Source organism: Taudactylus pleione, unplaced genomic scaffold, assembly GCF_031769625.1.
Source record: "Taudactylus pleione unplaced genomic scaffold, aTauple2 ptg000327l, whole genome shotgun sequence".
Classification (NCBI taxonomy): domain Eukaryota; kingdom Metazoa; phylum Chordata; class Amphibia; order Anura; family Myobatrachidae; genus Taudactylus; species Taudactylus pleione.
Genome location: NW_028284728.1, coordinates 1,415,680 through 1,442,419, shown reverse-complemented (window position 1 = coordinate 1,442,419; position 26,740 = coordinate 1,415,680). Strand labels below are relative to the sequence as shown.

General features: G+C 45.4%; 1 protein-coding gene across 1 annotated transcript in view; it reads right to left on the bottom strand.

Annotated features, from left to right (window-relative positions):
* The window catches only part of BRWD1 (bromodomain and WD repeat domain containing 1), a 200,857-nt gene that overhangs the window by 5,084 nt on the left and 169,033 nt on the right, over positions 1–26,740 (bottom strand). The window contains exons 22-38 of the mRNA XM_088443141.1: positions 25,070–25,137; positions 24,769–24,949; positions 24,533–24,655; positions 24,173–24,280; positions 23,941–24,065; positions 21,419–21,501; positions 16,947–17,058; positions 16,803–16,864; positions 16,332–16,487; positions 15,183–15,303; positions 14,838–14,963; positions 14,565–14,634; positions 13,448–13,561; positions 10,771–10,923; positions 2,667–2,824; positions 1,639–1,889; positions 879–1,064 (exon numbers count right to left, since the gene is read on the bottom strand). Of these exons, the coding sequence (XP_088299267.1) occupies positions 879–1,064; positions 1,639–1,889; positions 2,667–2,824; positions 10,771–10,923; positions 13,448–13,561; positions 14,565–14,634; positions 14,838–14,963; positions 15,183–15,303; positions 16,332–16,487; positions 16,803–16,864; positions 16,947–17,058; positions 21,419–21,501; positions 23,941–24,065; positions 24,173–24,280; positions 24,533–24,655; positions 24,769–24,949; positions 25,070–25,137 (2,197 nt within the window). The remainder of the gene's footprint in view (positions 1–878; positions 1,065–1,638; positions 1,890–2,666; positions 2,825–10,770; positions 10,924–13,447; positions 13,562–14,564; positions 14,635–14,837; positions 14,964–15,182; positions 15,304–16,331; positions 16,488–16,802; positions 16,865–16,946; positions 17,059–21,418; positions 21,502–23,940; positions 24,066–24,172; positions 24,281–24,532; positions 24,656–24,768; positions 24,950–25,069; positions 25,138–26,740) is intronic.

Below are 26,740 nucleotides of genomic sequence, written 5' to 3'. Positions count from 1 at the left end.
TGCTGCTGTCTGAAAACAGCGCGCTGCGCCTCAGGATTTTGGGCAAGCTCTTCAAATGTTGGCTGTGCGCCGAGGCGGCGCTGTGCAGGGATAGTAACTCCCCCCAGGTCTCTTCTAAACAAAGAAGCTGACTAGAATCTGGTTCCTACCTCTAAATTGTACTATAGAAAGGGCAACCTTAGTGGGTGCCCTGCTATCTGACAAAGGTTCCCTGGTATCGGGACAGAAGCCCCGGGAGCAGACCGCGTCCGATATATTTCTTCTCTACTCCAATCAAAGCGGAGCACTTACCGTATACCCGACATTTTTGTGGTGAAGCATGAGCCAGTCATGCCCGATGGAAGCAGCGGATCAGGGATCAAGGGCTGCTACCTGCAACGGTACTGGACAGGCCCCTCTGAGATGTGGACTGCTGGTGTGAGGAGAAGCAGGAAAAGCTTTTCCAGGGTATGCTCTAAACATCGCCCAATGCTACGAAAAGCCGGTCGATCATGAAAAAAAAAAAAAAAATGGTAAAAAACACAGCTGACCTAGACAAAACTCCCGGATCGAATGGCAATTAAAGTAGGGTATTGTTGGCCAATTAGAGGGGAAGGAGTCTGACCTAGGCATTGGTTTTTTTTGGGGGGGGGATTTGGGTGGTGAGAGTATCCAAGCTCAATATGTTGCCCTGTATACCTAGATTCTCCAGTGTCACCCATGAAATAAAAAGGTAATATTTGACCAATAACAATGAAAAAACTACAGTTGGATAAACAGCGAGAGAAATGAAAACTGCAACCGGGCAGCCTTAGCAGTGAAAGGATGAGACTTGGGAGGAGGGAGGCACTTGATGACCACCATTTACACAACAGAAAAAAGTTACACTAACTACGTACCTTGCTTTGTACTAGTAGATCTTGGTCGTCCAACATTAGATGGTTTCGCCTTTAAGCCATTAATCCTGCGTGAAATAGGGCCTGAATCAGTCTGGTCATTGGTTTGAGAGTTTGAGCTACAGGAAGATGAAGAGCCGGAGGAATGTGCAGAAGCAGAGCTAATGGAGGTAGAGTTGCTTTCACTGTCTATAAAGTCAGGAGACAAAGGCATCGCATTATAAATACAACCATGCTTCAATTACAATCTCATACGAGAGACATTGCAATAACATTTTTACAAGAGGGAAGATAATGTGAGTTTATTATTAAGCTAACTTATCAATGCCCAAAGAGAAATACTGCAGGAGCACATTATGGTATTACAAATAATATCTCCAGTGTGACAAAAAGACATCAACTTGCACCCTTGCAATCCCCTTAATTGTATTATGTCACCACAAGTATGGAGGATATCAATAGCGGCTTTAAAGGCCGTTCCATATGTAGTCTTGGACGTACGTAACCTAAACCTCTTTTTTGCCAAGCTTATAAATGGCTACCAGAAACTACAAGGGCGGTACAAAATGTTGTTGTTCAGGTGTCAACACCAGAAAGATGTCGACCATGCGAATTTGCGTTGGTGAGAGGAATATGCGTAATCTCAAAAAAAAAATATGCTCACACCCAGGCATGACCTTGAAGACTACCAGTATATCTACCACTGATACTCGCAGGGGCTTGGGTGCTAAAGTGAAGGTAACAGTGGAGCGGCGAGGATCACCTGATAACATATAAGCGCTTGGCGAGCGGTCACGCACTGCAGTTGCTGTGTGGGATTTAGGAATCGAGGTGGGAGCGGTGCCAGGTCTTTGTCCTTGTGAGTGTGTTGCTGAGGAGCTGGTCCTGCTGAACTTGCCAGCGACAGTAGCCACTCCACGTGAGGTAGACTGTGATGAAGACAATTCTAGCCGGGAACCATTCATTCTGTCACAGGGAGATACTCTTGTTTGTCTGACTTTTCTGAAGATTGTGCTGAAAAATGATAAATATGACTTGGTTAAAAGGACATCCTATAAAGCGTCATCGCCTTGCCGGAATCACAGCATTTACCGGCCTCAAAGCAGTATACACCTAGCTGCCCCAGTAAAACATAGCTGGACTTAATATACATGGAAACTGGAAAAAAGTTTAGTCTAACGTTAACCAATTTGAATTAAAACCATTTACCCAAAACACTGTATAAAAGAGAATAATATATTCCAGCGTGTGTTTTGGGTTGTTCCTCTCTGCAGGCTCTTAAGAACCATAATAGCTCGTCAGCCATCCTGCTCTGTTCTATTCCCAGTCCTCTCCAGGCCATCCCATGAAGATCATGCATGGTTAGAAAGTTATGACAATGAGACTATGGGAGATGGTATGGTGAGCTATTGAGTATTATTTATTAGCACTACACAAAAAAAAAAAAACACTAGGTAAAATTCTAGACCAAGAATATATTTTACCATTCTTCCCTTGATTACATAATTACACAAATACAAAGTACAAATATTCGGTTATGGGCCATGTTAATTACTGCAACATGCCCTGGGACCAGTGTTAATTGTAGAAAACAAGTACAGCGTAAGGATGAGCCCACTGAAGAAGAAAAAAAATAAATTTTGAGATTAGGCCTATGAGTGTCCAACTCCAAGAGACATCAAGCTAAAAAGTGAATAAAAGCATTATACCAGTGCATGGAAATTAAAGTCAACTCCTATCGGCAAAGGCCAACTCCCCAGCGTGTCCAAGTAAATCCAACACATTGCTTACCCACGTGGTTTCTTGTTATGCGGCTGGCCCTTTGCACCTGCCCTCCTTGTAGTACTGGGACCTTCATCTCTGGATTTCTGGGCAGCTTTATAATCAGAGAGGATATCTTTCATCTTTTCTTCCATAAATGCAGAAAGTCGTAAGACCATACTGTAGATCTAGGTGGGGTAAAACAGCATCTTTAGCAGCCTCAAATCCCCAGGAAAACACAAAAGGTGTATAAAAGGATTTCTGCAGGGACTATTTTTGCCAGTGCGCAAGTATGAGGCAGTATTAGGCGTCACCATAACACAGATGGACAGACATGAGAGGCAGAGGTGAAAGCTAGAAAGATCCCACATTCAGTGGTAATTTAGTAGAGACGTGTACACACTATACATATGTCTATGTATCCTTAATAGAAATTAGGAACCCCATATCAAAATTCGTTCATAAAATAGAAAAAGTGATGAACTACTGGTGTTTATGGGGAAATATGCAAATTATTGTGGCAAGTGAGTCTCAAGGTAAGGCTTGGAGAGTCAGCGGTGAATTTCCATCAGGCACACTTGCATAGGGGCGGCACGCTATTACTGTCAGTTTGAAATTTCACAATGGCTTCAAAATATTTCCACTGTAACCTATGACATCGAGTAGTGTGAGGTTGCCACTGAAGATGGCATACTTTAGCACATGCACCCAAATATTTTTTATTTATTTAAAGGAACACACAGAAGCATTACTAAACTAAGAAACCAGTAGATGAAATGAAAGTTCCAAGGCGCCAAAATATGGCGTCTATCCGAAAGGCACTCGTCACCTGCTTCCTGGATCAGTAACACTCCATTTTTGGTTCAACTAAGTTGCCATTTTGCTAATCTTACCCATCCACAATCTACTGAAAAACTCACTGCCAATAGGGTACCATTCCCCAGGGTGAAGAGTGTACCAGATGAGAATATATTCTACCCTTCTGGGATGGATATAATGCCTATTGCATGATTCTGCTTCTCTTGCTCATGTGTAAAGGCACTATTGGAGCACCCCAGGCGATTTAGCACAGCAACCACCTGAATCTTGATGGCCCATCCTAGTGTCCTTTGAGCAAAGCCTAAAAAAACTGGTCTGTGCTCAGTACCTTTATCATAAACTTTGACTCCACTATGGTCCAAAGAACCTGGAAACAGGGCTGAAGCATACTGTCCCCCAACCTTGAAGGCTGGAGTCTGCTGACATCGACCAGTACCAATTGACAAACGGGCAACTCCTACTAAGGTTGTCGCTTCTCAGCAATCAGCAGGGAGACTGCCTGAAAATCTGACCAAATATTGTGAGACCTGTCATTTTGAGACTACTCTGATACACCCCCGATTATAACCACATACAAGTTGGAAACTATCTTTCCTAGGATTTTCATGCAAATATCTGGTCTGCGATGTGCTTCATAAGTCCCTGCAGAGAGAGAATTCTGTTCTCCAGCATTAGCACCCTCTGCTGATGGATAACACAAAAAAAGCCCCAGAAAGCTCATCCCCTAGAAAAGGTGTCCGGGTGGATTTCCTGTAATTAATAAACCAAACATAAGAGAGTCTATGGTCGTGACTGTTTACAGAACATGAGGCTGCAGCGAGGCCAGGAGTTCTCCATGACCGGCAGATCATCCAGGTAATGGACGACTATTACCACCCTTGATCTGCGAAGGGAAGCTCATCACAGACAGGGTCTGAAACGGAAAGTATTGGGACAGGATGGAAACCAGGTTGAAACAGGCAATGACTATCTTCCTCAAGCGTTCTATCTTGTACCTGTCCCCACAAAGACACCCCTGAACATTCAGGGATTTCAGATTGAGAAAATAACCACCCTGTTACTGAACCAGTAAGAGAATGAGTAAAAGCGCCCATCAAGCTGTTTCTCAAAAGGCTTCGGAGCAGGTGGAGCAAAGAACAAAGCCCTGGTTGTCAGACCATGAGCCTTCTCGTACGCCTGAAAGAAGCAAAATCCAGCCCCCTTTGATATAGGATCATTAACAGTAAGAACGCATATCTCCTGTAGCCTGGTAAAGATTCTTATCCAGTCCAGGATTAAACAAGACCTCCACAATGTAAGAGACTCCAGAGTCCACTTAGACCCTGCATCCATGTCTGAAGCCAGAGAGCACAGCATGCAGCAACTGCTGAGGCAGAAGTAGGGCTCTCAAGAAGCCCCATATCAACATCAAAGCTATTTAGTGGCCTAATAAGTATGTTTCACCAGAGAACAATAAGCTTTCTCCATCATCCGTTTGGGGGGGGACGGGCGGAGACACACACTGGAGATTACAATTGAGTATAGGCAGTGGTGGAGGAGCCTGCAACTTCAAGAATGAAATAAGTCTGAACTGGCTCGTCCCCCTCCATACCCCAGCAGCCTAAGAGGCATATTCAATTAGCCGTGAAAAGTCGGCAGCTTTACGCATGCCGGACTTTTCGCCGTCATCACTTTTTACCTGCGGAAAAGTTTTGCAGGTGTCATTGCTTATCCCCATATTCAATTCCAAAGGACGCGAAAACGGGACCCGGCGAAACTTAAACAGCTGGAGGGGTAGGTTACTGGCTTCAGATACAGTTTACTTAGTGTTCATGCCAGGGAGCGGCAGGGCACATGGCGTGAAAAGGGGAGCACCCAAAAAGGGGGCATGGCCACACAAACGGCGGCATATCCTTAAGATGCACCCCATTTTCATCACTGCAGGGGGCTCTGCAGAGTGAAGAGATGGCAAGCGCATACCCACTATATCTATTCACCCGAGTGACTGTTTCACAGTAACTTTCCATCCGCGAGACACTGCAGAGCGTATTTTAGCATTTTGAAGTAGGGCAGGGTGCGGCGCCTCACTAAAACACCCTAGCGGGAATGCTATTACTTCCAGGAAGACTCTTGTCCCCTAGACTCTTCTTTTTGATTGCACAGATTTAGACAATCTGCATAGGGGACTGCCGGGTGCGGTCTCTACTCTTTATTCCTCTGAGTGTCTCCTGGGGCATCGGCTCCTGTACTTGATGTGGCAGCAGTTTGCTTTTGGACTCTGTGGTCCGGCATTTCCTGCCTTTGTCCTCCTCTTTTCCTGGGTTTTCAATCCCTTGCAGTTTTTGTACAGTTTTTCTCCCTTCTGGCTTTTCTTTTCTTCTCAGTTTTCTTTTCCTAGGACTGTTGTAGACAGCAGAGCTCCTGATGTTGTTTGCATGACCAAGGGACCATTACCATACAGCAACCATCTAATGAGGAGTACTTGGACATCACCAGTGTAATCTCCAGTGTCCTCTAGTAGATGAATGAGAAAACAGGATTTTTGTACTTAAGTAAAATCCATTTCTCAGATTTCATGGGGGACACTAGATGCCCTCCACGTTCTCTGTATGGCTGCCTGTTTTGGTTCTTGAAGGCGGGCTGTTATACGGTTTTGATTCTCCTCTACTTCTCTTTGGCTTCTTTATTTTTTATCTAAATAACTGGCTCACTTAGGCTGCCGAGGTATTGAAGGGGGGAAGCAGGTTTAGACTTAATTCTAAAAAAGTGCCAGGCTTCTCCTCCACTGCATTTACCTCAGTGTAATCTTCAGTGTCCACCATGGAATCTGAGAAATGGATTTTACTGGTTCAATACAAAATCCTGTTTTAGGGCTGTCAGATTCCAGATGCAATGCTAATTGCTCTAATCACTTCTCCACTGACCCAAGAAAATAAAAAAAACTCATTGACCCAAGAAAATAAAAAAAGGAGAGTTATGGTAGACTTATCTTTGTTAACGCTTTCTTCGAAGTCCATAGGATCCACAGGGGAGACAATAGTGTATAGGTGGTGGTTAGGAGGACTGGACACCAACAGTTAAAGCTTTTCCGTCTCAGGATGCTCTGGTCCTTCCCCCCTATACCCGCCCACAGCCGAAGGAAATTCAGTTTTGTAAACAAGCCAAGGCAGGAGCAAGATCGGAGAGAAGGAAGACTGATACACGCAAGAATCACACTCTCACACAATAAAGAAGGAAACCGGTGACCAAGAAAAGAAACTTATAGAAGGGCGCCCTGTGGACCCTATGGACTTCGAAGAAAGTTCACAAAAGGTAAGTCTACCATAACTCTCCTTTTCTTCTTCAGGGTCCATAGGGCTCCACAGGGGAGACAATGGGGATGTCCAAAAGCAGTTCAAGGGCAGGGACGCTCCTGAGCAGAGAGGATAATCAGACATCCAAAAGGTAGCATCCTGAGAGGCAAATGTGTCAAAGGCATAGAACCTAAGAAAGGTGTGGACAGAAGACCATGCGGCCGCCTTGCATAGTTGTTCGGCAGAAACAAAATGGCGGGCTGCCCACGAGGGACCCACAGAGCAAGTAGAATGAGCAGATACTGTATCCGGCACAGGAAAGCTAGCCTGCGTGTAAACCTGTGAAATAGTCATGCAAAGCCATTTGGCCAGAGTCTGCCCTGTCCTGACGAAAGATCAGAAATGGAGAGCTCCCCCAAATCCGACACCATACGCACAGATGAGATAGCCGGAAGAAAAAAAAAAAAAGTGTCTTTGCAGTGAGCCATTTGACGTCTGAGTCCAGGGGTTTAAACAAAGTTCCCTGAAGTGCATGGAGAACCACTGTCAAATCCCACGGACCCACAGGAGGGACAAAGGGAGGTTGTAAATGGAGGACATTCTGAAGGAAGGTGTGAACATCTTGCAGTGGAGCAATTCTGAGCTGGAACCAGATGGACAGACCAGAGACATGCACCTTCAGAGAGTCCACGCGGAGTCTGAGATCCAATCCAGCTCAAAGGAAGGCAAGGATCAGAGAAACCGGAAAAACCGGAGGGTCATAGCTTCTGGTAGCACACCACTGGAAGTATTTATGTCACACACGGTGATAGATACGGACGGAGGCCGGCTTACGCACTCTGAGCATGGTCTGGACCAGAGCGAGAAAACCCTTTGGATCTTAGGAGGGATGTCTCAAGAGCCACGATGTCAAAGACAGATGGGCCAGGTCAGAATGCAGACAGGGACCCTGAGACAACAGGTCCGGCCATTGAGGAAGTTGGAGAGGAGCGTCTATGGAGAGACTTTGAAGATCGGAGTACCAATGGCGTTGAGGCCAAGCCGGAGCTACCAACAGAACCGTGCCCCCTTCTTGCTTGAATTTCCAAAGGACCAGAGGAAGAAGGGAGACTGGAGGGAAGAGGTATGCCAAATGAAAGGTCCACTTCACTGACAAGGCATCCAGGAAGGCTGTTTCGGGGTCCTTGTCCTGGATCTGTACACTGGAAGCTTGTGGTTGTGTTGTGAGGCCATGAGGTCCAAGTCCGGTAGACCCCATTTGTCCACCAGGAGCTGAAAGACCTCTGGGTGTAGAAACCACTCCCTGGCGTGCACAATGTGACGGCTGAGGAAATCAGCTTCCCAATTGAGAATCCCCGGAATGAACACCGTGGAGATGGCCGGAAGATGACGTTCGGCCCACGTGAGAATGCGTGCCACTTTTGCCATTGCCGCCCAACTGAGTGCCTCCCTGGTGATTGAGGTAGGCCACCGCCGTGGCGTTGTCTGACTGTAGTTTTACTGGCCTGCCCTGAAGAATGTCCTGAGTCAGAGTGGGGGCGCTGTAGATGGCTCGGAGTTCCAGGACGTTGATTGGTAGGACCCCCTTGGCCCTTGGTGGGAGTCCAACAACCCGCAGAGGCTTGCGTCCGTGGTGAGAAGTACCCAATCTGGGATCCAGAAGGGACGAACCTTGTTTAGGAGGGACATCCGTAACCTCCAGGAGAGGGATAGACGAACTTCCGGAGAGAGGACCATCATCTAAGATCTGATGAGATGGGGCAGCCAATTCCACCTGGAGAGGATTAGGTGTTGTAGGGGCCTGGTGGTGGACTGAGCGAACTCCATATCAAAAAGGTGGATACCATGGACCCCAGGTCTGCATTGCTGAGTGAACTGACACTCTGCGACTGGAGTAACCTGCGCACTCATTGCTGCAGTGCCGAGATTTTGTCTGCTGTTAGGAAGATTTTCTGAACTTGAGAATCCAGGAGGACTCCCAGATGTACCATCCTTTGAGAAGGGGTCAGGGAAGACTTCTTCCAGTTGATCAACCAGCCGTGTTTTTGTAGAAAGGCCATGGTTATCTGAAGATGGCGGTAAAGGACCTCTGGAGAGTGTGCTAACAGCAAGAGGTCGTCCAAGTATGGGAGTAGTCTGACTCCCTGACAACGAAGATGGGCTGCCATAACTGCCATGATCTTGGTAAAGACCCGTGGAGCTGTAGAAAGCCCAAAAGGCAGTGCTTGAAATTGGAAATGTTGCTGTGGGACATCAAAACAGAGATATTGCTGATGAAAGGGCACTATAGGTACATGTAGTTAAGCGTCCTGAATGTCCAGAGACACCATAAACTCCCCAGGCTCCATAGCTAGGACAATAGAGCGGAGGGTTTCCATACAAGAAACTTGTTCAGAGACTTGACACTGAGGATAGGCCGATGACACCCATTGGGCCTCTGAGCCAAGAAAAGGGTAGAGTAATAACCGGTCCCTTGCTGTGACAATGGGACCAGAATTATCACCCCCCAAGTGCAGCAAGGAGTGAAAGGCCTTTGTAAAAGAACTGCTGGGGGGCCGTCTCAGGAATGAGAGGACGTAAATGTGAGAGACCACTTCTTGTACCCAGGCATCTGTGGTGGCCTGACACCAGAACTGGGCGAAATGAAGAAATCTGCCTCCCACCCTGGGATCTCCCAGGGGGAGGCCTGCCCCGTCAGGCTGAAGGCTTGCCCTCGGATTTGGTGGCTGTACGTCTAGTAGTCCAGGCCTGCTTGGTCCTGGGCTTGGAGGCCTTTGTGGAAGCAGACTGCGGTGGAAAAGACTGACCTTTAGCTTTTCCATGGGGACGAAAAGACCTAAAGGATGAAACCCCAGGCCTTGGTGTAAATGCTGAGGGCAGGAAAGCAGTCTAATGTTGTATACACACGGTCAGATTTGTCAGATGTGACCGATGAACAATTGAACGATTTGAACGATATGAACGATTTTTGGACTGCATTAAAATAACTGAAATCGTCCAAAACTGACTGCAAACACATCAGATATCGTTAGCTGACAATCGGGAACGCGCATCGTTCAAACATGTCAGATATGTCAGATTTTCCTTCAGATATGAACAATTGAATGATTTTTAAAATAGTTATCGTTCAGATGTGAAGAAAAATCTGACCATGCGTATGCATCATTAGAAGCTGCCAAGGTAGCCACAATCTCGTCCAACTCTGGGCCAAACAGGATCTACCCAGTGTAAGGCAGTGATTCTCTTGGAGTCCGTGTCGGCCTTCCATGAATGAAGGCAAATGATACGGCAGGCTACCACCGAAGTAGCAGATGCTTTGGAAGCTAGGAGACCAGTATTCAAAGCCGCTCATAGTAAATAAGAGGGTGCATCCCTGATGTGCGAGATGTAGGACAGCTGTTCCCGAGAAGCATCAGAGGGAAATGAGTTATTTTGTTTTAGGAATGGACTTTGCATCTTCTATTTGAAGAATTGATTTGACAGCCCTCACTAGTGCAGGTACATTCAACTTAAGGGGCCTTATCCATTACCCGACTTTCTGAACAATCTGAACAAAACCAGGAGGTTTTGGTCGCATTGTTCACAAAGTCGGGTAATGGATAGCCGGCAAGAACCAGCGATGCGTGTGCACGCTGGGTCCTTGCCAACCCCGACTGTCTACTGATCATGCCAGTCAACCTGACGATGCTCGTCAGGTTCGGCACGTTCAGAGATAGGGAGGTCTGGCTCTGCACTGAATGCCGTTCAGTGCGGGCACCGTACCTCGGCGACCTGTAGGTCCCTTCCCACACAAAAAAAAGGGAAGAAAAGGAGAGGACAGATGGAGGATGTCCCCCCAACAAAATGAAAAAAAAAAAAAAGGTAACTGTGTTTGTATGGGTTAGTATAGATTTCTGGACACCTCCATTGTTGTAAAGGTGAGGCTTTCCATAATACAGACACAGAATCACCACATTTCTATACACACTAATTTTCTTCGATGAACACAAGACAAAAAAGAGATCGCATGACCGATATATGGAGTCAGTGGTAGAATGTCTTACCCTTGATTTTTTGTTTGGCGTGTACAGCCTGGCATTGGAGAACACTAATCTCATATCCTTGCACAGCTCCAGGGGACTTCTGTAATTCCTGGCTGACAATTTTTCCTTTATGGTCCCAAAATCCATAGGAGTTTTTATAATGTTCTTGTAATCCTACAAAAAAAAAAAAAAAGTTATGGTCATTTGATATAAATGGAGGTAACCAGAAGGTTGGTATGATCAGCACTGGCTTTTCAGAACAGGAAGAACAAAACTCAAGGGTTTTTGGTTTGTTTCTTTAATCCTATCTAATTTCACCATATATTGCCTTGAGCAATTAAACACTTGCTACAGACCCATTTTCAATTTTAGTGAGCGATTTATTTTTATATTATATATATTTTAATTAGTAGCTGTACACAAAAGGAATTTTTGGTACATGTGTACTTTACGGACTCATTGCAGAGAGAACCCAAGTGTCCTACACTCATTATTATCATCAATCATGGTAATGTCTAAATCCCCTTCACGGAGAGGACCCTGACGTCATCAGCCAGTGTCCAGCGTCATTCCCTACCATCCAAGTGGGCATAGAGGGGGAATAAAACCTTGTAGTGAGCCACCGAGCCCGAAGCGTGGCGAGCACAGCGAGCCCGCGAGGGGACAACTTTCTTGTTTAGGTGGGGACAACTTTCGGTACTTGTGTACGTAAAGTACAAAAGTACCATTTAAAACATTCATTGAGTTCTTTCAGCAATGAGTCCATAACGTACACAAGTACCGATTTTAAGGAGATGATTCAATTAGGCGCATATTACTCGCGGCCACGAGTAAGCACCACTATATGCTGCACTTGTGCTACCTCCGGGCTTGCAGATTTTTGTTCGCAGCCACATAGGGCAGTGTAGAAAAATCCACAAGTTCGGGGCGAGATCGGGCCATGAGGGGGCAAGTTGCTGTGCCGTTGCGGCCGTTTCCACGCCATTGCAATGGCAACTCATCCCTCTTGCTCCTAACTTGAATTTAACCCTAAAGGACATCAGTATGAACGTCAGGACCTAAGGTTCTAGTGTATCAATAGCAGCCAAAAGTGCTTCAGTGGCAAATCAGAATGATCCAATCCAGACTCACACAGAAACCTGTAGAATGTACAATTTGTTCCAGAATAACAGTTTCCCCCATATCTACTGGTTCTAATTTGTATGGATCATAATAGTCAGAAAGTATATCTATAATATCCCCTTTTCTGACAAAGTTGGACTCCTATGTCCCAAAGAAAGGGATTATTTGAATGGTCCTACTCACTTCAATTGATTGGAAAGCATCATACCTTATGAATTTCTGGCTTTAACAGAACTGGAACTTTAAGGCACCCAGCACAACTCACATCCTCCTCAGAAGCTTTTGCAATAAAATTTGATTCAATTTAGTTTAAAAAATATTCTTTTATTTTTGGATTTCATTGGTTTTTGCCACTTTGAAAGGCTTTTGTGACCTCTCTCCTTACTTGAAGGCATAAAGAGTAAGCAATTCTAAATGCTGTTCGTTATCATTTTAATGACAGCTAACAGATGTAAAAAAAAAAAAAAATCTCCCAATGTAGACTGGTTTAAAGCATGGTTCAACAGACATCATAATTCTATTTCAGCCAACTGACCATAACCACCCAAGGCTCATCTTGTCGGTCTCCCCAATGGGGCGCCAATCTGTGTCACCTTTAGACTGCAGTTGAGGATCTTCTAGCTCTTTTGAAATTAAGTCCACAAGCAAATTGCCTCTTTAGCTTTCATGCAATCTTTAAATTGCGTTACCTGGACTTCATTGCCAGGTCATTGATTTTCTCCGTGATCGGTCTTATTTCAAGCAGCTTAGAATTGTGTTTTTTCATAGTAGTAATGTCAGGAAAGATATCCCCCATGTGCTTTGTGCTCACTAGCTGTGTACTGCCCAGTAGTTCTGATATTTAAAGATCAAACTATCTTCTTTAATAGAGGATACCTGAGCCCGCATCAGTAGTCTTATAGGAGATATTGAACAGCAAGGGCTGTTCCTGCTGGTTAACTCCAACTGCACCCTCAACGTTTAGCCATGTGGCTGCCCCTGAGGTTTGAAATTTTTCTCTGTGCTAAATTTGTGAATACTACAACATAGCTGGTTGTATACAAGCTGTATGAGTTACACTTTGGATGCTAGTATACTTTATTTTATTTAACCCACATGTCCTGCTGTATATGGGAGTCATCTTTACTTCCTCCTTATATTCACAGTATAGGTATTTTATTCATTAGACAGTAGCCCTGACTGGGTAGTATATCATCTGTAACCAAGTCAGCAGAGGCCAAGTTCAGTGTCCAGACCATTTTTTTTCTTTTACACTGGGACCAGTGGCAGGAATTTGGGGAGGGGATAATACAGGGCCATAGATGGCATCGCATGGATTTGCTGAGAGCAGCATGGATAGGTCACAAACAGTCAGCTTCCGTGCAGCGCCACAGGTGATTACGTCACTTGGGTACAAACAGATAACACAGCCTGCATGGCCGTGTCACAAATGGTGTTTAGTCAATTTAAGCATCTGACTTTGAAAGTTAACCAGCTTACTTACAAACCAGCTGTTTCATTTTGGTTTACATGAGCTGTGTTTAAAAAAAAAAAAAAAAAAAAAAAAAAAAACAATACTGGAACAAAGTAGACTTACAGGATACTGGTCCAGATCAACAGGCTCCCTGAACGGCTCAGAGTCTTCACATTCTATAATGAAGTCAACCAACTCCATGCAGCATTTCTTCCAGCTGTTGGCATTACTCGTTCTCTGTTGCAATAAAGAGGACCGAGCGATTATGAGCTGATCAACTGGTAACATCATAAAAACATGTAATGTAAAATCTGGGGCGTGGATAAACGTTAAAGATAAAACGATGGGAAAATTCCTTGTAACAAGATAAAAAAAAAATCCCCCCCAGACTCCGTTCCTATGTTTTAGACAGCCTATTGCTATGACACACAAAGACCCTCCTGAACCGTGGATCACCATCCCATCCACCGCTATAGAAGATATGGGGTGACGGAAGGTGCACAAGGGAAAATAAAGATGTGGAGGGGAGAGGAATACAGGTGAATACCAGAATGTTGGCTCTATCATCGATCTTCTATGTACCTTAAGGGGATCCTAGTTTCCTCTTCCCCTCTGAGTGGTAGCAACACTCACTAGGGAACTTCTATCCAAGAGAATGGCACAAACACTGCACCCCATCATTAATAGATATGATCAGTCTTTTCCGCACACCAATTGGCACTCAGTGGTATTGTGTGAAAGCCATCCCTGGTGATCGGCAGATCAACATTGGCGCTCTGGAGTCTTGGTGTGTGCACCGCAGCAAGAGGTTGTAAAGGTAACAAACCAGTCAAAACTACAAGTGCTACGTACACACACCACACTGGGAAGCCAAACACCTTCCTTACTCATAAGGTAGAGTCCAAGGCACTGAGGGGTCTATGTACTAAGGAATGATAAGTGATAAATCTGTGATAAGGTGCCAGCCAATCAGTTCCCAACTTTAATTTTTCAAACACAGCCTGTGAGATGACAGTTGGAAGCTGATTGGCTGGCACTTATCACAGACTTATCACTTTTCACTCCTTAGTACATAGACCCCTAAGCGAGCACACTGCACCCATCAGTATCAATGGTCAGTATCTCACTGTAGGTCGTGACGAGCGCACAAATGGCTAGAGCAAATAAATCTCGGTGATACAATTTATGATTTGCCCCCCCTCCCCCCCCCCCCTCCTCATAGATATTTCGGAGACGGTACCTGTCTGCCACACGGGTCCTGTACCTCAGCAGTGCTGCACAACGCCGTGATACTGGTACAGCGGCTGTCCCTGCAACAGAAAGTGGAGATTGGAGGAATGTTCTTTATTAGATTAAGTCACAGCTAATATGGAAAAAAAAATAAAAAATAGCATACAATAATATGATCACAAGCAGAGCAAGATCACTTAATACTAAAGATGACTAATGCTTATATAGAACAGATTTAAAAAAGAAAACACTACTACAGTATACAGAAGATAACAATTCTTACGTTATGAATTTTATCAGCAACTCTGTGATTCTCTTTGCTGATTTTGCAATACTGCTTTCAGGTTCATTGAAGGACCGTGCGTTATGTTCAATATATCTCACTTCCCAAATCAGGGCAGATACCCTCCTGCAATAAAAACAGTTCTCGATTAACAGCACAGAAACATGAAACCTGAACTATCCATCCTACAAGGTGGACACATAACCACCTTCTGTTTAGAGACGCACGTTGCTCAACTTTTACTGCAATAGGATTTCAATGACATCATTTTATTGCAAAAAAACTGCCACCACACAAAGAAGAGGATTAAAAGGAAATAAGTGGTTGTGCGGAAACACCTCTTACCGATAGAAATGGTTCACAAGCCTCATTCGGACTGTGCCAAGATCTGTAGGATAAGGAATCACCTTGCAGTAGTCTGGGTAGGCATTTAAATCAACAGGAGCAGAAAAGGGGGCAGCAATATCTGTGACATAAAACAAGCATCATACATTCATGAAAGAACTAAGAATGACATTAAAAATAATCCAAACGTGTGTATAAGAGAGCGATCTATTACATGTATATGTAATAACAGATCACTAGGAATCTATGAGCATCCATTCATTAATTTGTCCATGCAACAGTTTAAAATAACAGATCGCTTCTCTGTAGGACATAACGCTATGCTCCCTGTCTCAGTGTCTGGTAGAGTCAGGGCTTAATGTTGCCGCAGGTACAGATAAACATAGAAGAAAAAAAAAAAAAAAAAAAAACAGTGACCACTAGTGGTCATAATGGGCCGGATTCAGAGGCGCATGCTAAATGCACGCAATGCGCAAAATATACTGAGACCTCTACGATGCATGAATTACCCACAACACACAAATGCGCTCTGTTGTACGGGACAGTTGGTATAAAAAGTGGAGAGGGAAAACCACGGGCGTTTCTGGGCGGTGGCGTGAAATGAACGCAAAAAAAATAAAAAAAATCAGTTTCATGGGTATGTTATGGGAGTGTAGCGGGCGGCTCAGACTCAGACCCGCAGCGGCCATGTTCAGTTGGAGAACTCACCTGCCATAGGGATGGTGGATTATCCAGAACCACTGGCGGTGTTGCATAGTGCATGGGCGCTGAAAGTGGCCATCTCAGTGCTCGAACTTTACACAAGGGGAAGGCTGAAACTAGCATTTGCATACTATCGCAGCCAGGGCGGCGACTGCGTGCACCTCTGAACGAGGCCCAATATTTTCTGTTCTCTCACTTCCCGACGTTCCTCATTCTACTTCTCAAACCAACTTCACAGAACAGAAAGTGCAATTATTCTGTTTAATTAGCAACCTCTTCTCTATCTGTGCTATAAATGGGTTAGCCTGTAAATCCGGGTAGAGTATTTTACCAAACAAACATATGTCAAAGTATAAATGAAGCTACAAATAACAAATTAAACAACACAGACCAACAAACAGTAGCAGCAGGGTCAGTGCAGTATTTAGAATCCATTGAATTTCTTACCTAAACTAAGGAGCTGATCAATGCCACAAATAATTCGTTCACATTCACTGTCTTGATCCCCATGTCCCCATTCCCCCTTCTGGGGACGATAGTGCAAATTATCCTGCTCCTCAAGGGTTATGGAGACGCTGGTTCCAGGTTCTACAGGTGGAACCACTAACAAGGTAGGAAAAGAATAATGAATGCACATTACTGCACAAGGGATGCTGGCTAACAGTGTTCAGTTTATATTAAAATACAGTCATCGGGTTCATTACAAATAGCATTAGGAGCAGTGTGCATAACACAGAACAGAGCATAGATACAAGAGTGGCACTGAAGCTAAATTAATGTTCCAGTCACATTTCGGGAAAATAAATAGAACTGTAAGAGTTTTTGGACAAGCATACTTGTGCTTGGACATCTTTATCTGCAAAGATGCATTAAACTACATGTGCTAAATAAATGTACTATTGTACAAAAATGACATACAATCATAAGGAATGGCTTCCATATCCCAAGGGCTCAGCCGTTCAATCTCTGCATTATCCCACCTATGGAAGGAAACAAAGCTGTCAATATCTTACCAGGACATCCAAGTAAAATGAAACAAAAGTAGAGAAACGTAGGTCTTACTTTACAGTGTAACACTGGAATAGGCTGTCCGGATAATCCGCTTGGTATGGTTCTTGGCGAACAACTATTCCAAACCACCAAGCGTCGTCTATGATAGAGCGGATCTTGTCACCTGAAAATGGGAATGCAGGACAAAAAGAGCATCACTTGCTGCTAAATACTAGCATGGGAATAGCTGAATATAGAGCCAAATTGCTTACATGGAAGTTTCACTAAAACAAAACAAAAAATAGGATTTTTGGTCAACTTACCTTTGAATGCTTCTCTCTTAAGCAGGCTGGGGAACAATGGACCATGGGGATTGTAGGTTGGACCGGGCACTTACTGAAATTTAGCTAGCTTTAAATCCTAAGCTCCTCCCCCCTGCGATCTCACAATTCCAGTACTTCTTTAAAAGAGTCCGGAGCGGAGTAGCAGGAACCCTGTGAAACTGTGTAGAACAACCAAACAAACCCGTAGGGAAAAAACAGACGGTCAAGAACCAAAACCTTGCATGACTGAGCGGGAGGGAGGGATTTCAGTGTTTCCCCAGCCTGCTTAAGAGAAAAGGATTCAACGGTAAATTGACCTAAAAATTTTCTCTTTCAGCAAGGCTGGGGAACACGACCATAGGACGTGCAAAAGCCGCCCCTAGGGGAGGGAACGCTCAGGATGCCTGACCAGAGAAATGTAAGCCCATAGTGTGTGTGCCGCCGGAGGCAAAAAAAAACCTAACCGTAAAAATGAGCAAACGTGCGGACAGGAGACCAGATAGCCGCACGATGGACTTGTGCTGCTGAAGTCCCGCATAATGCTGCCCATAAGATTGCCGCCGCGCGACCTAGCGGAAGGCGCTGACACCAGGTCTGGTGGCGGTCACCCCGAACAAGAATAGGCTTGAGTAAAGACCGAGCAGATCGAACGTACAAGGATCTGCTGGGTAGTTGACAGACTATGTTCCCACGCATCAAAAAGAACCCGCAGAGAACAGTGCAGCGTACCAAGGATGACGTGTTCAAAGAAATCTGTAGAGCTCAGCCTACCTGGCAGAGCCAGATCATCCCAGTCCCGGGAATTCGCTGAAAGAGGACGAACCAGGAGGACAATATTTTGTGTAAGTACAAGGCCGAAGCAAGTGTCGTCAGGAACATAAAACCTGTACGGAGTCATGAAAGACAAAAAAAAGGCGACTTGCCAACCCCAAACACTAAAATATGCCAAAAGGAGGCAATAGCCTTAGGGAAGACCATCTTACAAGTAACTAATCCATTGAATGCAACAACTCCAATGGAGCCTTGGTGAGAGCAGATATGACCAGATTAAGATGCCACGGCTCCACTTGCGGATGAAACGGTGGCTAAAAGTACACAGCACACCTTGTAAAAACGGTTTGGACCCTCAGAAGAATAGCCAAACACTTGCTGGAAAGAAAATGAAAGGGCCAAAACATGTTTTGTCCCAAACCGAAGTAGTCAATCGGCATCCAAACCCTCCAGAAAAAAGGCCAAGAAATGTGAGAGGCACAAACACATAACGGGTACACCACCAGAGTTTCCAAACCCGGAGGTAAGGGCAAGATAGACATCGCGAAAACCAACCAAGGTAAGTGTCGTAGAAAAAGGCCGTTGCAGCAGGTCTGAACGAAGTGGGAGACTCCACCCCAGACCTACCGACCTTGGGAGAACGTCTGCGTACCATGACTAGCGTGGCCAGCCTGAAGCCACCAGGATTACCCTCACTCGGGAAGCCTCAATGCCCCTGGAGACCTAAGGGAACAGTGTGGACGGGGGAAACAGATGCTCTGGATAAAACTTTCCCTGTAACAGTCAAGGTAGCCCCTTGTGGAAGCCAGCGGATGCCCGGATCACATACCAAACTGTGTAGCCTTGCAAACGTGCAGAGACTTCTTCCTACTGTTCAGAAGGCCTCACGGCCGAACGGTAGGAAGACCACTGGAGGGAGAACCCACTGTCCTGGGAGAAATCTGAGTCCAATGTCTAATCTCCCCATACCGGTATGACCACCGTTGAGAGACGGAACAAAAGGACTCCACCCCAGAAAGACCCCGGGATCGTCGCCGTGTTCTTGTGTATGCCGGAAGATGCACATATGCCATCGCCGGGTCATTTGTCCGACCGACTGCGACCGGCCGGCCAGGGCCCCCAATAGAGCCAGCATGATGGCTTGTAGCTCGAGTGCTTCTAACAGCTGAGCAGTCGTGGACAGTAACCAAAGGCCCCGAAGCCAAAGAAGCAAAATCACGGCACCTCAGGAGTCGCGGCTGAGGTCACAATGAGCCAATACGGAAGGACCAAGGATGTGACCCGAAGGAGAAGAACGGAAACCCTCCATCCATGGAGAGTGACGTGTGCTGTTGGGCAGAACGGGAACGGAGAAGAGAGGGATGCAGAGCACTCTAAACGGCTACCGCCGCAACTACCGTGGGAGGTGCTTACCCTTGGACACCCAATCCGCTGGAAGCTAATCTGTGAGGAACAGAGCCCTCTGAATCCAGCGTCTTCTAAGTCTCCCTGAGGAGACTGGAGAGATTGCCAAAGGGAAAGCAGTGACTTTCCGTCACCCATGCTTGTACAGACCCACAGCCACTGCTGGGGAATCCATATGTAAACCTTCTAGAAAGAGCAGTGCATAGCAGCAGTGAATCAAAGAGGACAGGGGGTCCTCATCCTTTGGGACAGTGCAAAACCGCGCAAGATCCTGTGAATTAGAAATGTGTAATGGAGCCCTGGAAGAAGGAAGACACCTCCAAGACCACCCTCTACCTGCGCCTCACACAACAGAGGATTCCTGAAAAAGCGCGCCGGGAACCCGACGTAATTCATGATGCAGCACTCTGCAAAGCACAGAGCCAGTGGGACATACCTTGGCTGGGAACTTAACCCTATAGAGGGAAAGAAGCCTGCGCCAGAGATGAGGGAATAACCACGCCTGAACTTGGTCTCCCTGTGAAGCGTCACTGGCTTCACTAGGGCGGACACCGACCTGCTGATAGCCTCAGCCCACGCAGGTCCCACCCTGGTGGATGCAGCACCCCAGATGCCTGCGCATCACAGGTTCCTATACACACAAGCCCCCCCCGGCGCAACTGGCCATCACCCCGTGGATGGGAGAAAACATCCAGAATACAGCAAAGTCCCTGCATACAAGCTCCACACAGTGAGGGCTGTAGTGGAATCGAACCCCTTGCTGCAGTGCGACAAGGCCAAAATGCTAACCATTACACTGCCAGTGTTGTCAGAGCCACATCCTGCGTCTGGACGGGTTTGGCGTAGGCTGTCATAGTCCTCTCTGATGCTTCACAGCCGCAAATACGGAGCCCTGTGCAGGGGCCATATCTGTGTCACAGAGGAGGATTGTACTGCTCTGTGCAGCCCCGCCCAGTGTGTGTAATGATTCCAGTGTGTACTTCAGTACAGCAATTGGAGGCAGAACCATTGTTTCCGTTAAAATACAGTGTGTGTATATATATATATATATATATATATATATACACACACACACATACATACATATATATATATACATACATATATACATGTACACACACACACTTCGGTAAGGAAAGGACTACACCAGCCAATGATCCCAGCCTGCCTGGTCCAGTAGCACTCAGGGGTACAGCAGCCGTCCATCTTGTAACAGCAGACAGTACTGGCATTACTGCTGCTGGTATGTGCAGGGGAGGCCGGCAGCTACAGGCTCCGCCCCCTGATTCGTGGTTGCACTCCCTTTCTGCAACAAGTGCTACTCCCCTGCCTGGGGAAAGCACTTGGTATGCTCTGTCTGAGCAGCCTGTGAGATGTGCGCTTTCGCACTGGAGCCGCCCTCCTCGAAACCCTGCAAGATGCCGCCGCCGTCCAGGACCGCACTGCCGCCCACCACCCTCTAAAAGGGTGAGTGCACGCTCTGTCCCCGGGTCCAGACGGCCTCTCCGGGATAAAAGTTTTACAAATGTAACAAAAAAAAAAAAAGCCCATCCAAAACGCGCCCTTCTCCTCAGGCTCTTAGAGACGACTGGAATTGTGGGATTGCATCGGGGAGGAGTTTAGGATTTAAAGCTACATTTCATTAAGTGCCAGCTCCAGTCCCAACCTACATTCCCCATGGTCCAGTGTTTCCCAGCCTTGCTGCAAGAGAAAAAGGGTTTAAAAAAAGACTCATCTGAATGTTAGAGACATTTTAGTTCTTTAAATAACCAGAGCTTGACGAAATGGATAGAAATAATTGCACATAAGGAACTACAAGGATTGGCCTAGGCAGATCAAAGCCATGTCAAAATGAGTATGCAAGTTTTCTTTATAAAGAAAATATAAACATTGGGCTAAAACACAATAAAGAACATGTAAGCTTGTCCAGAAGTTAAATATAAGCAATATATATATGCAAACAACTGGACTTTTACTTTATTTTGTCTGACTTCTATTAAAGGTAATGTCTGACTTCTTATCTCTGCAGACAATGGGAGAACTTACCAGCCTGCCAGTTTGTGCGACAGGCACGATCATAAAACTGTCTCAAAACAAGGAAATCGATTACGTCCGGCATGTCGTGATAGCTGCGGAAGACAAGCTCACACTTAACATTATAGCACGGATAACATTTATAACACAACTTTCTTTAAAGAGCAGAAATAGATCTTAAAATAAATAGCATGCCAAAGTACTTAAAGAGGGAGATGTATCAAAGCTAAGTGGTTACTTCTCCCCTTGAATTCTTTAGAAGATTCCTCCAGTAATGTAACATGGTAAAGCAACCTAAAAAGGGTACTTGTGTACTTTACGGACTCATTGCAGAGAGAACCCAAGTGTCCTACACATTATTATCAATCATGGTAATGTCTAAATCCCCCTCACAGAGAGGACCCTGACATCAGCCAGTGTGCAGCATCATTCCCTACCATCCAAGTGGGCATAGAGGGGGAATATAACCTTGTGGCGACCATAGCGAGCCACCGAGCCAGAAGCATGGCGAGCACAGCGAGCCCGCGAGGGGAAAACTTTCTTCTTTAAGTGGGGACAACTTTTGGTACTTGTGTACGTAAAGTACACAAGTACCATTTAAAACATTCATCGGGTACTCTCTGCAATGAGTCCGTAAAGTACACAAGTACTCTAAAAAGTAACAGACACCCCATCATTGACTGGTCACAGAATGGAGGGCTATAGGTAGACCACCCTTCAAGGGTCCTAAACCTAGGTGGGTATTACTCTCATAACCAACAGTGAGATCTCAATATCCTGTTCCATGTAATGTACAAAAGCTGCAGGAACTCGCACCATGCCATCAGTAACAGCTCTATGGACCATCATAGAGCACATTTTGTAACTGAAGGCCAGGTCAAGTATGATCCAAAATTCAGTGATTTGATGGTCACGTGTCCACCAGTCGCAATGATCTTATTCAATTTGGGGACAAAAAGACCTGCACGATTAAATGAAAAGGATTCCGCGTACCTCCTCGGATTCAGGAGTCCGCACACCAGGAACTGAGCCAGATTGCTTATCTGGCAGCTATGGCAGAAGCAGATATCTTAGCAGACAGGATGCTGGAAGCAGTAGCAGCCTCCCCTAGATAAGAAGCCGCTTCCCAGACACTGTTGACAATTCCTTCGTAAGGACTTCCAAAGCCTTCGTAACCCAAGCCAATGCAAGAGCTGCCTGGAGAGCTCCACTTGCATTAGAAAAAGTTAAATTAAGGAAACCTCAATCTTCCTATCCATTGAGTCTTTAAGAGACGCCATATTTGGAAGATGGAGCATGGCGGCCCTCGTAAGCCTCACTATAAGTATCCACTGGGGGAAGTAATTCCTACTTTGCCTTGACAGAGGAAGAGTGGGGATAATACATCAGGATACACCTGGAGACCTGTTAACGCCTATTAGGACGAGTCCAGGTTTCTGCAATGAGATCCTCCAGCCGAGCAGCGAAAGTAAAGGGAACAGTCTGCTTCTTGTGCTTGAAGGCGGCAGCCTTCTGAAAAGGGGTACTATCTGAATCCTTAATAAGAAAAGTGGATTCTACTATAGCTCTTCCTGCTTCACCTTTTATCGGGGCAAAGCAGGAAGCAACACGGAGATTTATTAACCAGCCACCAGAGTGAGGGGAGAGAAGACTCCCACCTTCAGTGATCAGTGCAGTACCCACAGCCTAGTGCGCTGTGTCTTACCTCCTGGCCGGCTCCATTGTGCATGTGCGAGATTGTGCAAAAATTGCAAGAGACTGCCCCGGCTGCCGTAGGTTAACATATATATTGGCAGGTAACCTTGCCGATATGTGAATAGACAACAAGGCACAAAAAATGTATTCATTTTTTTTTACATCTTAAATGGTTTTCCATCATAAGGTACGACCCTGGCGAAATCGATAAATGTTGCTGATAATGTAGAGAAAAAAAAACAACATTTCTGTACACTACCTGCTTTTATACATACAAAGGTTCAATGTAGGTGTCAAACAGTACTGGTTATAGTGCATTTGGCACTTACCACCTCTTCTTACATCTCCCCCTTTGAACCAGAATGTATAAAACCTTGCTGAAGCAAATCCCACTTATTGCCCTATTTTTGTAATAGAAACACAGGGATTAATATATCCTGTGCATGATCCATATCTTTGTTCTGTGTGATAATGCCTTCAATAGGGTACAATGGGTACAGCCTGCCAAAAAAAACCTGACCGTTCTGGAGTGTAGTCAACTAATGGACACGTGCTGGCACCATCATACAGAACATATCGCCCCCTCTGGGGCCCCGGTTATGGGCAAAAGACATGGGACATATTTAAGACACTGTGGGCATGGATTGAGCTTGGGAGAAAACTAACCAAGCAGGCAAATCAAAGAACACCACAACCTGTAGCTAGACATGTACTCAGAGAGAACAAAACTAATACATACCACCCTGTTTTAATAAGAGGACTTTATCACATGCACTCAACCACAAATTGTTTATTTAGCTATGTTTCCGTAATTAACAGCAGAGAAAAACAATACATACTTGATAGCGAAGTATTGACCCATAAGCTTTCCAGTGACATGGTCAATGATGGCAAGTTTAAGACAGCACAAAGTGGGCGGCCCAATATCATATCGGATCCCAACAATTTTCACCAATTCCTGTTCCTGGTCAAAAACACATCATGTTAATATTAAGGCCAAATGAAAGTATCTGAATATACAAAATGTCAGTATACATCAGCAACTCCATACTGTAGTAAAGATGGCCTTACCCTAAGCACACATTTCTTCCATGGCTCTTTCAAGGATTTTAAGATACTGAGGTTGCTCCGCCTGACAGCATTAATGTATGCTTCATGGCCTTGCCGGAAGTAGACAACCTATAATGACAGCAATAAGTATATACCTACATCATCGACGTATATAAAAATCATTAAAAGACGAGACAATCTATCCAGGTCTGGTCTCAATTCTGGATGACCAGGCCATCAAGAAGACATAAGGGCCTATTTGATCTATAAATGCCACGATTACATAATTCTCAATTTATACATAAAAATTTTAAAATAACAACTTTTTAAAAGAATATTGGAAATAAATATAAAGTCATTCATAACTTATAAGTAACTCACTTCATCTCCCAACTGAGGAACGAGAGGAGATCGATGAGGAGTTGTATCAGTGATCCAAACTGATGGACGCCAATCAGGTGACACCTCCCTGCTTAGAGGGACCATCTCAGAACCTCTTGGTGCCTATAAACAAAAAAATAGGTGCATTATTCAACTCATAATTGTGGAAAATATGCAACTGCAATAGGAAATTTCTGCCCAAAAGGTGCAGTAAAGGGTCTGATCATTCAGCATACCCCTTTTTGATCCCTGGGTTTCTTAGGGCTCTTTTTTGATGGCGAGGCCTTTTCAGCAGCAGACTTCTCCTCTGCTGTGCTCTCATCATCGTCATCTGTGCTGCTCACCCACTTTTTAGCTCTGCGCCGTTTAGATATAGGCTTATCATCAGTCTGATCAGAGGACTCGCTGGATGAATCACTATCAACAGGCAGAAAGGAAAGGCTCAATTGTTGCCCATCATGAAAAGTACACAATACGCACAAATAAAAGCCTTACATGATGGCTCTCTTACATAAATAAGAAGATCGGTGGTCTTACCTTATGGTATTTCTCCACTCTTCATCCTCAGAAATGACCACCGTTGAATTTTCTGCTTCATTTTCAGTCTGTAAATCCGTAAAAGGTTTAATGTGAGATTATCACCACCCAAAACGTAAAACATTTCAGTTATAAGCAACACTAAAAGCAAAGCATTATCGGTTGAACCCCACGACAGTTTTGGGCAGTGACTGCCCTACTTTTAATAAGAACTTCTTTATTTTAGTCAATTACAGTAAAACAAGAGATATGGTAAGAACTTACCTTTGTTATCTCTGTTTCTACGAAGTCCATAGGGTCCACAGGGTTGACCTTGGGGTATAGGTTGGGAACCAAATCCGGGCACCACGCAGTTAAAGCTTTTAGCTCCCAGGATGCACTTGGGTCCACTCTCCCTATAACCCCACCCCCCAGCCAGAGGCACCTCAGTTTGTAAGTAGCCAAAGGCCGGAGGAGGAGAGAAAAAGAGAGAAAACTGGAACACTCTAGAACCATACTCACAGAAAAGGAGACGGGAAACCGGTGACCAGTAACACAGCCCATATGAAGCCAGGTGCGTCAGGGTGGGCGCCCTGTGGACCCTATGGACTTCGTAGAAACAGAGATAACAAAGGTAAGTTCTTACCATATCTCTTGTTTTCTACTTCAGGGTCCATAGGGGGTCCACAGGGTTGACCTTGGGGATGTCCCAAAGCAGTTCAACCAAGGGTGGGGACGCTCCTGTGCTGAGAGGAGAATCCGTCGCCAAAAAGGAAGCATCCTGAGAGGCAAAGGAAACCAATGCCTAGAACCTTAAAAAAAGGTTTGGACAGAAGACCACGTGGACACCTAGTAAGGCAAAACAGCCGAGGCGCCACAACGAGCCGCCCACGAGGGTTACATGGCCCGAGAAAAAACAAGCCTCAACGACAGAAATGCCTACCTATGGGTAGGCCCCTGAGGAAGACATACGAGGCCATCCAGCCAACATTTCATTATAGGCCGGCCATAGTTTCCTGTGAAAACCAGAAACCGCAGACCACCAATAAGGAGTCCGATTACCATAAGGAACTTGAACGGATCATATAAAGCCAAAGAGGCCGGACCACAGTCAATGAGGCACCACCAGCCGAGAAGACTGGGGACTGAATGGCCGTACCATAAGTTCCAGAATAATATGGAACCTAAAAACCACTCTAAGAAGAAATACAGGGCGAGAGCAACTCACACCCTGACATGATGCCCTCCAGAAGAGGGAGCCACATGAGAACGCTCCCAATTCAGACACTCTCCTGGTTGATTTAAACACCCTGAGAGAGAGAGAGAGCTTAAACAATAGACCATGTAATGGCTATCACAACCAGCGGTTCCATTGACTGTCCCCGGACGGAACAAAGAACCACTACTAACTCCCCAGGAGTCCCTAGGGAGGACAAGTGGAGGCATAATCCAGAAAACACTCCAAAGGATGAACTGGATACCAGAGCGGAGCAATTCCATATCTTAACCATACCGACAGTGTAGAGATCCGCACTGTCAGGAAGGCCAGGCCAAGGGTGAAACCCAAGCCAGCCGGAAGGAATGCCAGAATATCTGAAAATCCTGGACACCGGAGGATCGTATCGACAGGTACGATACCATAAGAATTATGTATGCCACAGTCCGTGGCAGATCCCAGCAAAGTCTGGCCTA